Source organism: Nanorana parkeri, unplaced genomic scaffold (genome assembly GCF_000935625.1).
Source record: "Nanorana parkeri isolate BGI_ZX_2015 unplaced genomic scaffold, ASM93562v1 scaffold96, whole genome shotgun sequence".
In the NCBI taxonomy this organism is placed as follows: Eukaryota; Metazoa; Chordata; class Amphibia; order Anura; family Dicroglossidae; genus Nanorana; species Nanorana parkeri.
The window spans coordinates 2008204-2025579 of NW_017306364.1; the positions used below are offsets into that span (position 1 = coordinate 2008204).

General features: G+C 44.9%; 1 protein-coding gene across 1 annotated transcript in view; it reads left to right on the forward strand.

The window, feature by feature from the left end:
* The window catches only part of HDAC5 (histone deacetylase 5), a 61784-nt gene that overhangs the window by 23596 nt on the left and 20812 nt on the right, over positions 1 to 17376 (forward strand). The window contains exons 3-11 of the mRNA XM_018552748.1: positions 2726 to 2870; positions 3014 to 3125; positions 4381 to 4505; positions 6012 to 6143; positions 8135 to 8247; positions 9494 to 9607; positions 10553 to 10730; positions 10963 to 11153; positions 12023 to 12235. Of these exons, the coding sequence (XP_018408250.1) occupies positions 2726 to 2870; positions 3014 to 3125; positions 4381 to 4505; positions 6012 to 6143; positions 8135 to 8247; positions 9494 to 9607; positions 10553 to 10730; positions 10963 to 11153; positions 12023 to 12235 (1323 nt within the window). The remainder of the gene's footprint in view (positions 1 to 2725; positions 2871 to 3013; positions 3126 to 4380; positions 4506 to 6011; positions 6144 to 8134; positions 8248 to 9493; positions 9608 to 10552; positions 10731 to 10962; positions 11154 to 12022; positions 12236 to 17376) is intronic.

Here is a 17376-nt window from a genome sequence, read left to right on the forward strand (position 1 = left end):
ACATTTTATTTTTCAGAACCCGGGGGGGGGGGGGGGGCTGTAGCAATGGGTGAGAAGACACGCACACCTAAAGTTTGGTTTGCAAGATAAATAGGAAATCCGTGAGTGTTTCAGCTTCATTATCGTATTGGAAAGACCCTTTTTCATGTTTCCAGTTCCACAGGTGATACAAATTCTTACCTTCACTGTTTGTTACTACCTATAAATATCAGCTCTGCTGCTAGCAATGACATAAAGTAGCACTGGCTAGGGGAGGGGGTCTACAAGTCCCTCCCTGTTACAGCTAAGTGGGTGACATGCGAGCCAGCCAATAGCATGCAAAGGCAGACCTTCCTTTTTAGACTACAAAACTTCTTTCATTCTGTTTTTAATCAATTTAGTACTGCGTAAGTTAATAAGGAAGCAAAACTGCTTGTGTTACATTCTTGCATTCCTTATAAAAATACATCTATGAAGGGATTGGGAATCAGTTAGACGGTTAAATACTAGCATACTAATATAATAACGCCAATCTTATTTAGTTTAACAGTGAGGAATCACAATGTGGGGTCTTGCTGACCCAGAACTAGTATATCGCATGTCAGTTGCTTAGTGATTGGTTCCCTTTAAGGATTTGAGCTTTCCCCCTTTTCACTCAGTTGTCTGGAAGGTGCCGACTTGCTGTCTTCACATGTCTTACCAAAGCTTTTTAGAGCTTCCTTCTGGGCGATGTGCCCACTCAGCTCGCTGGGTGCAATGTAGTTCACACTCCCTACAAGTCTACTTGGCGCGTCCCTTTACAAATGGCACCCTCTGCCTTCCCCTTCAAGAATTGCACCTTTTGGGTTTTTTCTGTACCGTCACGATTTATTCCTTTTCCTGCAACAGTCAGCTCCATTGAAAGAGTCTTGCTTTAATCTTCTTAACCTTCTCTGCTCTTGGCTAATCTAAGGACTGAGAAGAAGCCATGCTGTGAATGTGCAAGGCAGAGGGAACAAGCACAGTGTGTATCCTATAACCGGCGTTATGCATCCCCTATATTTTGTTTTTATGAAACATTAATGAGTGGTGCTATCTAAAATGTCCCTTTCTATTAAATGGTTGGCAGTAGCTAAGTTGTCCCTGCTTTGTATGTACATCTGTTTCACACATACCGGCAAAGCTGGGAATTTTCATATGCTGACCCTAGGATTCTTTATGAAATTGTGACATTATTTGATTTCCTGTTTGCTTTGGGATAGGGAACCCCAAGATTGTTCCATGGCAAAGTGCTGGTGCAGGCATGAAGTCAGAAGGGTATTTTATGGCTCTTAGTGTCTAAATCGTCTATGCAGGGGGTTGTTTGGAATATAATATAAAGAAAGATGATTTCAAAAATATATAATGATATAGCTGCATGCTACAGCATGTAAAAGCCTGGGTGCTTATAGAGAAGGTGCATGTGATCCAATGAACCATGCCTCTCTCACAGGAATTGAAAGAAGAACTATTGCACCATTAAAATCACACTGTTTCTTTAAGACCTGTAAGTGCCCAGACAGATGTCATTGGATTATATATAGTATGTTTCCTGTTGTGTCTTTGGGACAAGAAGTGAAGGTGAATCTCCCAAATGGGACACAGACAAAAAAATTAACTTGACAATGGTTTTGAAGCCCAGTTCAAATCAGGTGCATACAAACAAAGAGTAGAAACAAAGAGCCTGCCCCCTGCCAGCTGTAAAGAAGGACCCCTGATCTCTGTGTGGAAGCATTGTGTGTCACGGTACTAGGACTGTGAGCTCACAGGCAAGCTGGTAGCATGTGATCCCCCTGGGCGTGGAATCTAAGGGCCAGCCGGTGTTCCGCCAGGGACCCCCTCGCGGATGTTTGGACTTAGCTGCGTGCTGACCTCAGATCATGACCCCAAGGATCACCCTGCTCGCGAGGAGAGTACCCCAAGACACAAAAGGAGATCCAGATAACGAGCCAAAGGTCAGGGCGGGCAGCAGACAATTGTAAACAGGAGAACAAGCTAACTTAGTACACGAGAAATCAGGACAGGAACAAACGCACAGAAGGGGCTCAGGAACAAGTTTTGCTCAAGCAACCAGAAGCAAGTCTGCACAGGATTTAAATAGGAAAAGGGATAGGAGGCAGGACAGGAAGCAGCAGGGAGGAAGGTATATTAACCCTCAGGTGAATCGGGCAACATCCTTAGCTGCTAACACAGTGCAGCAAGAGGAGAGCACATGCTTGTGGAATCACAGGTACCAGCAGACTCATAGCAGCAAAAGGTAAGGGCACATGCAAGTGAGACACAGATAAACTGCGCAGCAGTGGTCTCTCTGCAGAGGTCCTCCATCCCCTAAATCCGACCTATAGCTCTGCAGTCAGCAAAGCTCATGCTCCCTGCTACTTGAAAAGCTCTAGCAGGGGATGATTCAGACCTCTGAAGGGAGACCACTGCTCCCACACCAAGAACTGGTCCTTTTTCTGCAGCCTGCTGGTAGGGGACAGGCTTTTCTACTCTGTGGCTGCCTACTACAGATTAGGAAATGTAAGGCTTTGCTTTTGCTTTAATGCACCTTGAATATATTTAACTGATATGAACGGGCTTGATTCATTTCCTACGCGATCCAAGACTAATTGAACGTTTTGGCTTTAGATGTACTTTAATGACTGACTCACTCCTTACTTTTGACCGTGTTCACATCACATAGTAGCTTTTCCTTAGACTGACCCATCTGCCATGACTCTGTATCCAGCAGCAGCAAGAGATTCTGGCAGCCAAGAGGCAGCAGGAATTAGAGCAGCAAAGGAAACGAGAGAGGCAGAGACAAGAGGAGGCCGAGAAACAGAGGCTGGAGCAACAACTCCTGATACTCAGGAACAAAGAGAAGAGCAAAGAGAGTAAGCAAGGGAGAGGGCCGAGACTGAGAGTTGAAATTGGGGGGGGGGGGGGGGCTGGTTTGGTTCGGAGGGCAGTCATTAGGTTTTCTGTCTAATGGTGGTTTAACCTAAGGTTTCCCTCTCTGCTTTTGTGTCCCACCAAGGTGCCATAGCCAGCACAGAGGTGAAGCTAAAGCTTCAGGAATTCCTGCTCAGCAAGTCTAAAGAGGTGCCAGGATTTGCAAACCATTCCATCCTACAGCACCCCAAATGTTGGTGAGTTACATTTATTACATGTCATGTCTCTTTCCACTTCCTGTATTTTAGCACTATCCATGTTTGCTTCCTGCTCTCTCCTTTAAGCAAACCTTTCCTCTTAATTAAACTAACCCCGCTGACCCAAAGTAGGAACTGCTCAGTGCTGCTAGGTACCACAGGCTCCTCAAAATGCATCTACAGCAGGACACCAATACTTCAGTCCAGGGGTGGGCAAATCCAGCCCTCCGGCTGTGCTTCATCTACGAATCCCATAATTTGTGTGCATCATGGAGTCCTGCCTGTGGCAGTCAGAGGCTTGCAATGCCTCATGGGACTCAGTGGATCCACAAGGAGGTGACACTGAGAGCACGAAAGTGTCAGGAGAGAGGAGGGGACCCAGCAGCATACCTCATCCTGCCGGGACCTCCTCTCTCTGCCGGCGTCCATCACCAAGATGGCCGCCGGCAGGCGTCAATCAGATGGCCGGGCATGCGCGATGACGTCACGCGCACGCGTGATGACGACACGGCAGGGTGTCACCCGGTCTGGAGATCTGGTGACACCCGGCCTCGGGACGCCCTGATGGGACTTGTAGTTCCGCAGCAGCTGGAGGGTTGAAGTTGCCCTGAAGTGTCCTCGCAGTACCTGAACACAGGACATGTGCATTGTGTAAAAACAGACATTGACTGAGAAAGGGGACTGGTATGGATTTTAACAGGGGATCCCATGCAAAAACACACATACGAAGCCTCCCTTTACATTAGGAGCCCCCCTTTACATCAGAGACCCCACTTTCAAATCAAAGTCCCCATCTTTCACACCAGGAGCCCCCATCACATCAGAAGCCCCCTTCACATCAGGGCCAGAACTGAGCAGCTGATAGAATGACTTGAATGGCTTCAGAACTTTGAGGATGAATTGCTCCATATTGCCTACAGCTACAGAGGTCAGTGAGGGCTTATTTTAAAGCTCATTTTCTGATTTTAGGAATATGTTAACACTTAACAGTTTCACTTTTTAAAGCTGCCACATTATTTGGTGATATCAGGCATTGAAGCCAATTACGTATTTAATTATTGGAGTTTGAGTTTTCTAGATGTACTTTTGACAAATGTAACTCCTGTTTTATGGCTATAATTGCTGCATATAAATCTCTTTAGTGCTTTCTATTTGTATATATTGCCTTCTTGGTATGGGTCCTCTCTGACCTTTCTCCTGCTGATATCCCACTGCCCTTATTATGCTGTCTGCTGACCTTGGCTCCTTCCATTAGGGGAACTCACCATACCTCACTAGACCATGGCTCCCCTCCTCAGGCTGGATCCCCCGGTACTTCTTACAAGATGTCTCTACTGGGAACCTGCGATGGGCGAGATGACTTTCCTCTCCGCAAAACTGGTAAGTAAGTGCGCAAGCTGTGGGTGTTTACATAATAAGGAAGCATGGAAGCTACAGGATCAGCATGTCAACCAGGCAACTAGCATCTGCAGAGTCAGGCAATGGCAAGCGCACAAATGTTACCTCTAAAGAAAATTTGTCTTGGGGTCACACAAACTAAAGTAACTCCCCGCGTACATAGTAGTCACTCTCCAGTGCCACGCATTATTCTTTTAACCATATACATTTTTATTGGTTTCATCACAGAAGACAATCGACAGTACATAACATCACAGTATTCGGTGCGTAGACCGTGCATTGACAAGAAAACATGTGTTAGCAGACGCTAAATACAGGTCATATATCTGATAATGGGTGATTACAGATCAGAATCTATCGCTCTGATAGGATAGCTAATGTGGGAACACAGCGGACCATGGGAAAAATGAGAACATACATGTTCCATATATACACTGCATTTGACCATATGGCTTGTTAACCAGGTGAGATCTCAGATAGCTGAAGGAGTCAGCCAGTTTGTCCTTTCTCAGGAATGTAGAGTAGGAGATGCTCGGGACTCGCTTCAATATAGTCATGGGAGTAGCCACGCATTATTCTTAGTGTGCCTGTCCACCATCTGAATCCACCGCAGTAGCCCTTCAAAATGCCAGAATCTCCAGGTATTGGTCAAACAAGCATGCCCTTTCTCCATCCCAAAATGTGTGCTGTGCCCCATATCCAAGAAATGTTGCATTGAGGAATGCAGCGTGCTTAGAAATATTCAAATACCGACTTTTAAGAAAAGACAGAATAGGTATAATCTTTGGGTGTTGCCGTGGTGGATCCAGATGGAGCTAGGAATGCTAAAGGCACTATGTGGCAGTGGAGTTTTCCTGCTACCCCGCTGGGCAGTTGTGACCCCAGGCCTATACAATTGGGTTTTTTCTTTGGAGATTGAATTGTAAAATTTGCCATTTGTTCGTACAATAGATTTCTTAAAGAGTAACTTTCCCTCTCTATCCCCCCGCCTCTTTACCTTTTTTGCTTGGTAAAAATTATACTCACACACCCAGCAATCCAGTGGTGCTCAGTAGGTATCAGCTGGTTCCACGCCTCTTCTCAGGCTGGTTGTCTCTGCCTGGTTCTTGCAAACTCCCCCCCGATGAGGTGCATACATTTCATCGCACCATCAGGTGGATGGCAACAAGAACCAAAAAGAGGCAGCCGGCCTACTGATGACATGCACTAAATACAGTAGTACCCCGAAGTCTCCTGTAATGCATCACATGGGTATCCCAGGAGGCTATGGGGGTCTAGGCGAGAAGTGCAAAGAGGGATCCCTGAAAAGGCTATTTAAAAAAATAAATTAATATATTGATTTGTTTCGGAGGAGGAGGGCAGGAGTGGAAGGAGAGAAAGTAGGGGGGAGGGTGAAGGTTCTCTTAGAAAGGAGCTGCAAACTAATGGACCCACTAAGTGGAAAGAAGTTTATCTTTACCGACACTGCTATTAACTCTTCTCTTCCAGCCTCTGAACCCAACCTAAAAGTCCGCTCACGGTTAAAGCAAAAGGTTGCGGAGCGGCGCAGCAGTCCCCTCCTCCGCAGAAAGGATGGAACGGTCATCAGTGCTTTCAAGAAGAGAGCCATTGAGATTCAGGGTCAGTGTTCTTAATTTGCACTGTGGCTACTTCCCCATAGCGGCTTGTCAGTACCATTGTGTGCATCCCATCTAGGCCCAGACTAACAATCTGTCCACTTTGGCGTTTGTCTGGTGTATGTGTGACAATATTTGTGGGCTGGCTTGCTCTCCTGTAAATTTCAAAGTCAATTGTACAATAGTGAATTAGTGAACAATTGTTCTGATTGGTTATAAAGGGGCTATGACTCTTTGTTCCCAATGTGTACAGAGCCAGCAGTTGTGTCAGCACATACAATGTATTATGGTACCCTGTGCTTTTCAGGCATTGGCTGCATATACCATATGTGAGCTGCAAGTATGCTTTGTGTGCCAGACTGCTGCTTTCTCCCAGTCTGGCACAGCTTTGATTTTCCAACTTTTCCCATCCCCCATTAAACTTACACCTCTTTATTACTCACTACCTATCATGGGCTGCTTTAAGATGCAAATAGACGTTACAATTTAATAGTACAATCTCCTTCAGATCTGCTAACAATGATGAAGGGCAAGGTCTTGCCTGATTGGCTATAAATTCAATGGACTGTTTAGGTAGGCCATCATATTATATAGTTTAGGTGTCCATGATTGCGCCCAAGCTTGTCTGTTACACCCCCCCAGCAGAACTGTCATTTACACCTCCTGGCCCAATCAGTTGCAGCCAGGGCATTCTCCGCTACATTGTAACAAAGGGCTGGGGAATGCTCTGGCCACAGCTGATAGGGCCAGGTGGTGTCAATGAAAGTTCTGCATGGGCTTGAGTGAACTCGGGCCGCACAAAACCCACGCCCATCCCTGATTTACAATAGATAATTCAAAAGTGTGTGCCACTGCAATTGACATCCTACAAGCCAGATATAGCACAACTAAGCAATGAAAGAGAGGGATCACACTGAAATTATAAGTCCTCTATAGGGTTCAGTACATGTCAACATGTTGTGTGTGCGCCACTTATTAGAACAATGATCAAAGTGTTTAGCTTGCCATTAGTACTACAATTACGAGGGCTCGTTTACACTTTCTCCATTGAGTTACATTGCACTTTATGCACTGCAACCCACCTCAGTGCAGCACCGTGATGTGCATAGAGAGCAATTGTTTTCTATGTGTCCTTACCTTGAGCCTGCGTTCATCTGCACCGATTCAGCATAAGGACTAGGGTTTCCACCTGTCCAGGATTCACCCGGACAGTTCGGGTTTTGAATGCTGTGTCCGGGTTTCATGGCAGCAGAAACCTGGACACAAGATGTCAGGCAGACAGGGGCAACCAAAATGAAGATAGGGGCTACTGGCCCCCCACTGAAAATAGTCTCAACTGTGATATTTACATACGAATTGGCGGCAATTTGTATATATGAATACGCCACGACTCATTCTCCCCAAAAAATGTCCACGCGTCGATTGAGTGTTCGGGTTTCGCTTGAAGAAAAGGTGGCAACCCTAATAAGGACATATAGAAGCCGATTGCTTTCTATGTGCAGGTGAAAGAAATGGGGGATCCCGACCTCAGAAATTCAAAATATTCATATACATTCCCAAGGAGCGTGGAACCCAAAACATGGCACTGCTTTCTATGTGCCATGTTCACTCCACAATGCTGCGTTAAGTTGGGTTGCAGTGTGTCAAGTAAAAATGTAGACATGCTGCATGTGTACACAGCGCAACTCACCGCACAGCATTTTGCGACGCGCTGCGGTGTGTAGACCTGAATGTAGTGTCATCTTGTGACACTTTAAAAAAAAGGTCATTGTTAATTGTAACGAAGCAAAGCACCGCCCCTACACAACGGACGGACAAGCGACTTAGCATGCGGGCTGGCATGAATGAGCCCTGGGTGCAATCATTGAAAATAAACGATGCTAATGTGGGAAAAGCTGCCGACCCCTGAGTTTAGGTAAATCTAAAGGAGATCGTATAGCGATTGTACAATCGTATTGCACTATCATTATTGATATGATATAACTCCACTTGCAGTGTCCTCAGTATGTAATAGCGCCCCGGGATCAGGACCCAGCTCCCCAAACAGCTCTAATAGTGCCATCTGTGAGAATGGATTGACTGGGAGTGTGCCCAATATTGCCAGTGAGGTAAGTGGAGAGACGGAGGTTGCGGCTCTAGCCGGTTTAGGACATAGATAAATGATCCAGTAACATGGGAAATACTCATTCTCAAGTGACCCTATTTTGGTGGGAAGGATTGTAGACTATCAGTGTGCGCCCACAGATTATGATGGGGCTGGTTTGGACTGGAGATGGAGAAAAACTATATTTTTAAGGGAGACATCCAGGCCAACCGTAAAAAAATAATAACGCATATCTGAAAGCTGAACTCCAGGCAAAAAGATAAACGCTTAACTGAAAAACATCTATTGGGAGTCCAAATAACTTTATTCATTCCAGAAATAGCAAAGGAAAACAAAAGACAGCCAATGCGTTTTGGGGATCAGGAAGTCCCCCTTAATGCATTATTATTGAATCAGCAATAGCCACACTGGACTACCACTGATTACACAGTTTAATACAGCGGTGGGCAACTCCAGCCCTCCAGATGTTGTGGAACTACAAGTCCCATGAGGCACTGCAAGACTGACCATTACAGGCATGACTCAGAGACATGTTGGGATTTGCAGTTAAAGCACAGCTGCAGGGCCACCCGTGGACTAAAGGATTGGACACAGCACAGCCAGCTAGTGTCCACGGTTTCCTCTACTGCAGTTAAGCAATACAGCTTGGTCACAACCCCACCCCGAGTCTGTAATTGGACAGAGAGGGAGCAGCAGCAGACTGATTAGCTCATCACTTTTTCCTCTCTTCCTGTCATGTTTATTTGTCAGCACACGTATGATACAGAACATCTTATTGGTTCCTATTGCTGCTCCTCCACTCTCCCAATCTGAGTGCTATAGGGGATTCAGGTACTGCATTTAAACATAAATCTTACATTTTAATACATGCAAAACTTCAGTGTTTTGGGGGGAGGGGGTTTGTATTATCTGCCTGGAGTTCAGCTTTTGCTAAAAGCCAGTTCATGTGTGTCTACTGTTGCCATTCAGATGTATCATTTGGCATAAAGTTTTAAGGCAGAAACTAGACATTGTATTCACACACAAACTAGACATTGCAGCTCATGCAGTTCCATGCAGAGCTAACCTCTTCCCTTGATTAGCAGACTTCCCTCAGCTTTAAGGTGACTGATTGGTATCCCCCAGGGCAGGCGCTGCTACAGTTCACAGTCACAAGAAGGAACACTAGCCCCATGTTTATGTGCTTTTAATGAGTGTTTTTAGCTCTGTTCTTGGTGTTCAAGGGTTAATCATTGTGTCCATGCTCACAGATTTTGCCTCAGCATAGAGTCCTCACGTTAGATGGGACAGGAGGGCCTTTGGGCCTATACACATCGCCGTCTCTACCCAACATCTGCCTACAGGGAAATGCCAGCAGCCTCAGCGTGAGTATCTGTACCATCCAACAAACTGACCGTAGTGTGACCTAGTGGATCATAAACAGGAACGTTTTAAATGTTTTTGAGCTGCACACGTGGAAGAGATGCGCTTTATGTAAATGATCTAGCAGTGCGCAGTCATATTATAAAAAAAATTTTTTTTGCATCCTTCGTCACTGTCTTACAGTAGAACTCCGGAAAGTTTAAAAAACTTACCCTTGCAATGGGGCTACCCCAGCTGTGTAAGGGTTAAGTGCTCCTTCTGTCTAGGGGGCCAGATATACTTGTCTGATCCTCATTCCTGCCAGGCTGTTAGACTGGTCCCCACAGCCTGTTCTCCCCTGGGCTCCGGTGATCTAAGGACCGTTGACATCATCCTGCCATCAGGTCCATTGACTTGCATTAGACGTGAGGATGCCAAGAGACATTCTATAGCCAGAGTGGAGGTAGAGAGGGGTGAGCGCTGGCCGCCGCAGGGCCCGGCATCAGGTGAGTATATCTGCTTTATTTGAGCCCCCTAGGCATAACAAGTACTTAACCCTTGCAGTGCGAGGGTAGCCCCCACTGCAAGGGTAAGTTTTTAAATTCCCAAAGTTCTTCCTTAATAAAGGGATAGCAATATTTGCTCATGGCTTTGCTTCCTGCTTAGTACTGCCGCACGGTGTTTGTGTCCTGCTGCTTGCTCAGCCTGTTATCTCTCAACATTGTTGAATAAGGTGTAATACCCACAAAGCTCCTAGTAGCCAGAGAAGCTTGGAAGCAGCAGTTTTTTGTATTATTCATGGTAAGCAACAGAGAGTTTTTCACTAAAATGTTATATTTAATAACTCTGAGGTGCCTAGTGTCTCATGGAAAGTGAGAGTTATAAGCAGAGGTCTACTGTAAAACACCACCTATGGGACATGTAATGATTGTGAACATTGCATTTATTTCTCCCATTGTTTTCTTTAGGGTCAGTTTAGCCCCCAGGAGGGGGCTGAACGCCAGACATTGAGGCCGGGTGGTCCTTTCCTCAGCAGCACGACCCTTCCCACGCTGGAAGGAGGGGAGATCAGTTTAGGCGCGCCATCCCTACTACAGCATGTCCTCCTATTGGAGCAAGCCAGACAGCAGAGTGCCCTTATAACAGGTACATATCCCTCCCTCATCTGTCTTTCCTGTGTATATTCTGCACCTCTTTCTTGCGCTAGCTGTGTCCCTACCAGGGCCGTCCTTATGAAGCAGCTTGAGGCCTCCATATTTAATAATGTAGTTTAATGGGTAGCATGAATGGCATCCTTCACTTATCAATCTAATCTCAGTTTGTATTCTGTTTCCTGCCATAGTTAGATTTGCCAAATGTTCTGACTTTTCTGTTTCAGTCCCGCTGCACGGTCAGTCGCCCCTGGTAGGGGGAGAACGCGTGTCCAGTTCCTTAAGGTCAGTCACAAAAGGACCACGACATCGTCCGTTGAGCCGCACACAGTCCTCTCCGCTCCCGCAAAGTCCCCAAGCACTACAGCAACTAGTACTACAACACCAGCACTACCTAGACCAACAGCAGCTCAGCAAGGTAGGTAGTGGTGTTTGTGGGTCCACTCTTCAAAGAGACCCTTATTTCCCTGATTTGGGGCAGTAATGTAGGGCAGTGAAATAGCCAATCGGTCACAGGCTAGGGGCAGGGAGGTGACCCAGTTGTGTTGCTTAACTGCAGCAGAGAAATTAAGGTCTCCAGGTTGGCTCTGCTGTGTGTCAGAGCTGCGTAAATGTCAGGACTGAACAGACAGAAATACAAGTCCTATGTCAGGGAAAACAGCCATGTCTGTATTTCAATCATGCATTTAGATGTTTGCCTGGAATTCAGCTTTCACAGCTTACACAATCATTAATTGGTAATAAATACCACTATGTTGAATGGCTTGCTGAGTTGTCTTACCATATCCAAAATGGTAAAAGCTGAGCTTCAAAAGGTAACTTTACCCAATCATGATAGTTCAGCTATGGGTAGATAGTTGTGAGATAAATGACCCAAAAGGTTCCTACATCTCAGGGCTCCAGTGATGGGATCCTAGCTGTAGCCAATACAGTGTGCCAGACCCATGTTCTTGGTAGAATTTTACTTTAGATGTTTTTAAAAAACATAGAATCAAGCATTGAAACACCATCCAAAGACTCGCATATAATAAGGAGATTTCTCCCCCATTGTTGGGTGGTCACCAATGTTACATTATGAACACTACAAAAGGGGCATTCATACTCTTCCTGCACTACCAGGAGATGGGAGACTCAACCATGGTATAGAGTGCAATCTGCTGGAGTAATCAAAGAGATATGAACCCCAGAGGATAATTCAGCCCACCAGTACTCCATAGAGGCAGTGTCAGTTTCAGGTAGGCCCTTAGATGTAACCCTCAGTGACACATGCAGGTTGTTTCTTTATAGACCGTGGAGGTATTACGCCAGCCACCCACCCACCCTGAGGAGACAGAGGAGGAGCTGACTGAGCAAGATGGCGGAGAGCTGTGTCGTGCAGTGTTCACCTTGGATGGAGGCACAGAAAGCGAGGGAACACAAGAAGAGGAAGAGGGAGGAGAAGAGGATGACGAGGACAGTGAAGAGGGACGGACCAATGGCTCAGAGTGCACATTCAAAAAGGTATCAGTGGCTTCATTTCCATATCGAAAATGAAGACTTTAAACAAGTCTATTACAAGTAGAAGAAGATATGTTTCCTTCTCTGTGAAAAGCATTGACCACACACCGCTTTTGTGTTTGCCAACATTCCCAGATTGTAGAAGATGGGTGGGTGACACGTGACCAAAAAGTAAGAGAAGAGGAATTTTACATTAGTGGTGTGATTGGGGTAGGTTATGTATAAGGTGGAATGGACTGGAGTTCGATTTGTCATGAAATTTCACCTGAACATGCTAGCAGGTACACTATGCGGCCAAAAGTATGTAGACTTCTGACCATCGCACTTATATGAGTTTGTTGCAGGTCTATTCACTAAAGGGTGAAGAGTTTGGAGAAGGCAGGACAAGTGAACAATCTAGGACAACATAGCTGATTTGGAAAATTCTCCAATTCAGCTCACTTTCCAGTTGAGCTATGCTGTCCTAGATTGTTCACTTCTCCTGCCTTCTCCAAACTCTTCATCCTTCTGTGAATAACCCTGTTGGACATCATGTGCCAAAACTATGGTTATTAATAGGCAATCCAACCCTATACAGCTGAGAAGGCTTGCCACATGATTTTGGAGTGTTATCTGAGGGAATCTGTGCCCATGTTTGACACCAGATCTGATGTTGGATGTGAAGACTTAGCTCAAAATCAGTGTTCCAATCTATCCCAAAGGTGTTTAGTAAGGTTGAAGTCACAAGGCTCGAGTTCCTCCACACCAGACTCATTAGACCATGTCTTTATGGAGCTGGCTTTATGCACAGGGCACAGTCATGCCAGAACAGAAAAGGGCCTTCTGCAAACTGTTACCACAAAGTTGGAGTGCTGACATATATTGAATCGGTGTCAGACCATGGGTGAAAAAGTCTGAAGAGTCTTTAATTATTCAATCACAAAAGAAACACAGGCAACATGTTCTCGGCAACATCTCCCCTCCTACAGGGCTTCAATCAATAATGTGAAGACTTAAAAAAACTCAAAGGACTGAAACCAAAGGAATTTCTTATTTAGTGAAGTTTGAAATCTCCTTTTTGGACTATAGTTGCATAATGTTGGCTGTGTTTCTTTTGTGAATGAATTATTAAAGACTCTTCAGACTTTTTCGCCCATGGTCTGACACATATTAACATATTGGCTGTTTTTCCTTTGTGATTGAATAATAAAAAATTGTTGGACTTTTCTTGATCCATTTGGTCTGGCTCCAATTCAATAAATATGTCTACACTTTAAGCTTCTTTTCGCTACCTACCAGGGAAGACCTGTTATGTTGTTGGAGCCACCTTACTAGAGCCAGTGAGCTTGCTTGGCAATACTTTGGCACATTTGGACGTTTGAATGAACATTGAGATCCCAGTGCCTGGATATAGCTAAGTAAAGAGATCAGAGCCTTCCACTGAATAATAGGTCCAGGTTCAGCAACGTTATGTGCCAAAAAAATGAGGTCAGATGCCTACCTAAATACACTGAATAAACAAGTTTTTCCATCAATGGATTTTTTTCTTCCCTCATGGCACATTGGGCATATTCCAAGATGACAATGCCAGGGTTCATTGGGCTCAAATTGTGAAAGAGTGGTTCAGCGAGCATGAGACATCATTGTCACACATGGATTGGCCAACACAGAGTCCACACCTTAACCCCATTGAGAATCTTTGGGATGTGCTGGAGAAGACTTTACAACTCTCCCATCATCACTAACAAGATGTAAGCAACTCTGGACGGAAATAAATGTTGTGACATTGCATATGCTTAAAGAAATAATGCTACGGCGAATGCGTGCAGTAATCATAGCTAAGGGTGGTCCAATGAAATATTAGAGTGTGTGGAGGCATATGTTTGTCTAAATGTCTTTGTATGGTGTATCATTAACATTAGCCTTCAGTGGAATACAATATTTTGGAGGGGGGTCTACATACATTTGGCCGTATAGTGTACATTCATTTCTGCTGCACTGTAATGAATGAGAGGCAACCATTGCTATGAGAGTGTCTAGAGACCTCGCAGCACGGAGTCTTAGGCTGGCTGGATAACACAGTAGACAGAAAAACAAGCTTTGAGCCATATTTTGTGTTAACTGGGGTCCCCTTTGTCACTTGACCCCATGGTAAGTGCCTATGCCTGGGTTATAGGGTTGTTGTGCTGGCATGTCTAAATACTCTGTATTGGAGGCCAATGGAGCGTGCCATACTGAAATCAAACCTTGCCTGTTATAGGGTAATATGAACGGGTACTCTCCTGTTGTAACTTTTTGTACACGGGTATTCTCCTGTTGTTATTGTATGTTTATTATATCCATTTGATGTACTTGTCATTTGAAATTATTTTTATTTTTATGTTATCTTCCTTACACTCCCTTTTCTGCATCACTGTGAGATGATGGCTTACTACCAACTATAATTAACAGTAAACCCTAACTGAATGACATTTCTGCCTAAAGCACTGTGTATCATAAACAATTTCCATTTGTTAGAAAATAAATACTGCTTTTACCTTTTATATTTTTCATCCTTCTTGTGTCTCGGTGGTGCAGACCTCCTGGATCTCATCTGCAGCATTTTCCTGTCTACATTCACTCTACTGATGGCTGAATGGCATTTCTCAGGGCGGGTTTACTGATGGTGACAACAGCGGACCATTGCCTGTGCAGTGTGTTGATGACGCCACTTGTAGTCACCATCGGAAGCCCGTGTGAGGGGGTGACAACTCAGGAGCACAAATGGGGGCCAGAAACAGAGCATTGTCACCCTATAACAGAAAGTACCTGAAAATGGACCTTCATGGCAGGATCATCAGATGTTATTTTAATGAAAGCTGCAGCATTAAAAATATTAAAGATTAATTTCCACTTATATGAGAGTTTTGAGATATGGTTTAGATTTTTTTCGGGAAGATTCAAAACTACCCTTGCAGTGGGGTCTCTCCCCGAACTCAAGGGTTAAATATTTGTTTTAGGGTGCCTTTAAGCGCATTTTTAATAACCTTATCGCTCCTCTTCAACTTGCAACCAGTCCCCCGAAGCAGCTTCTTTTTGGCGCTCTGTCCACTGGTCATGCTCTGACATCACCACATACAATGCAGGACCAGTAGTCCTGCATTGTGACTGAGGACGGCAAGGGCCCATCCAGAACCTGGGGCGTCGGAGAGAGCTGGCTGCTGAGGGAATGAGGGTCAAGGTAGGTAAAGCTGCTTTTTAATGGTACCTAAGACTAAAACCAGCGATTAACCCTTGCTGTGCGGTGGGAGCCCACACTGTGGTTGGGGTAGGGATACAACCCTTTCAGGTTATTATTGGTGCCTGTGTACCAGCTAGTAAGAGTCGCTGTCTCTATTTGCACTGGTGAGCATTGTCACAGAGACAGGGATAATCCACAATTCCTATTTGAAGATATATCCTCTTACTTCCTGTTGTGTCTCTGAGACTGGGAGTGAAGGAAAATCTCCCCTTTAGGACACAGACTGTAGACAACTAACTATGGTTGTAACCATTCCCTGTACTATCCAAAACTAAACCCAAAAACTTTAAAGTTAAACTGCAGGATAAGCAAACATTGTCTAAATATAAGAGTTATGTGTATTCTTTCCTGAATCTTGGTGAGCAGATCTGTGCAGTAATCCAGTGTGAGAATTGGACCTTCCTGTAATATAGACCGCTCACTGCTGCTCTCTTTCCTTGTGCAGAGTGACTGGTCTTGTCTCTGCCCCCTCTTGTTATTTAAGACCGGTCACTGCTGCTCTCCTTGCTCAGGATAACTGGTCTTGTCTCCACCCCCTCCTGTAATAAAGACCGGTCACTGCTGCTCTCTCTCCTGGTGCAGGGTGACTGGTCTTTTCTCTGCCCTCTCCTGTAATAAAGACCGGTCACTGCTGCTCTCTCTCCTGGTGCAGGGTGACTGCTCTTGTCTCCGCCCCCTCCTGTAATAAAGACCGGTCACTGCTGCTCTCTCTCCTTGTGCAGGGTGACTGGTCTTGTCTCTGCCCCCTCCTGTAGTAGGTAGGGCCTGCTGGGTCCCTCCCACAGCTCTGCTCTCTGGACATGTTATGTACAGCACATTGATGATGTCACTGCTACTTTTACAAGCTAATATTATTATTACACAGGATTTATATAGCACCAACAGTTTGCACAGCACTTTACAATATAAGGAAGACATTACAATCACAATACAATTCAAGACAAGATGGTAAGGAGGGCCCTGCCCCTGAGGGCTTACAATCTAAAAGGAAGGGGCAAGTGATACATTAGGAGGTAGCTGTGTGGGGATGATCTGTTTGAGACTAACTGCACTTGCAAAGGCATTTGGAGCACACAAAGTGGATTGACATCCTTTGTGGCCATTGAGGAATATTGTCAATTGATTTTTCTCTGCCTGGAATTCAGCCCATACATAAACTATATAACGGACATCCATCAACCATTCATAGTTGTCAAAACGGCAACATTCGCTCATGAGATGCCCTTTAACTGCAATGTAATTCAATAGGAATGATGTTTGGAATGCGGTTGCGGAGCAGAATGGTCTGCGGAGACGGGAGTGGGCTAGGATTCATAGATTCGTTCCACTATGTACGCTGCGAGTGTTGATGTAAGAACACAGTTCATTGATGATGAGATGGGAGTGTGAGTCATTCAATGATGATTCATATCCCCCCCACCACCTTCCTATGACTCACACTGTACTAACATCCCCCTGATCTACACTGAAAGGCAATGGCGGTATCAGGTACATAGAAGGTTAATCTGGCTTGGGGACGGTTCCGTGAAGGATAAAGCTCAGACGTCATTTTATCAGTGAAGATTAGAAAGAAAAAGCTGTATGTATGCAAATAAGACATTTCCGTAAAGTACATATCCAAATCACCATCACAAATGTTTAATGTCTAGAGACATGATTCAGCCTTAAAGGTATGGCTGCCTCTCACATCAAATATACAGTATGTTGTGCTGTGTTTGTATAATATATTACCCATCGGTACCATGCACATTCACTAACTATGTTTTAGCATTAATTAAAGCTGAACTCCAGGCAGATATAAAACGCACACATTAATCATCAATACATCATGTGCGATAGATGAGTTCATTAGCCTGCTGCTTTCCGTTTGAATGTCTGGTCACAT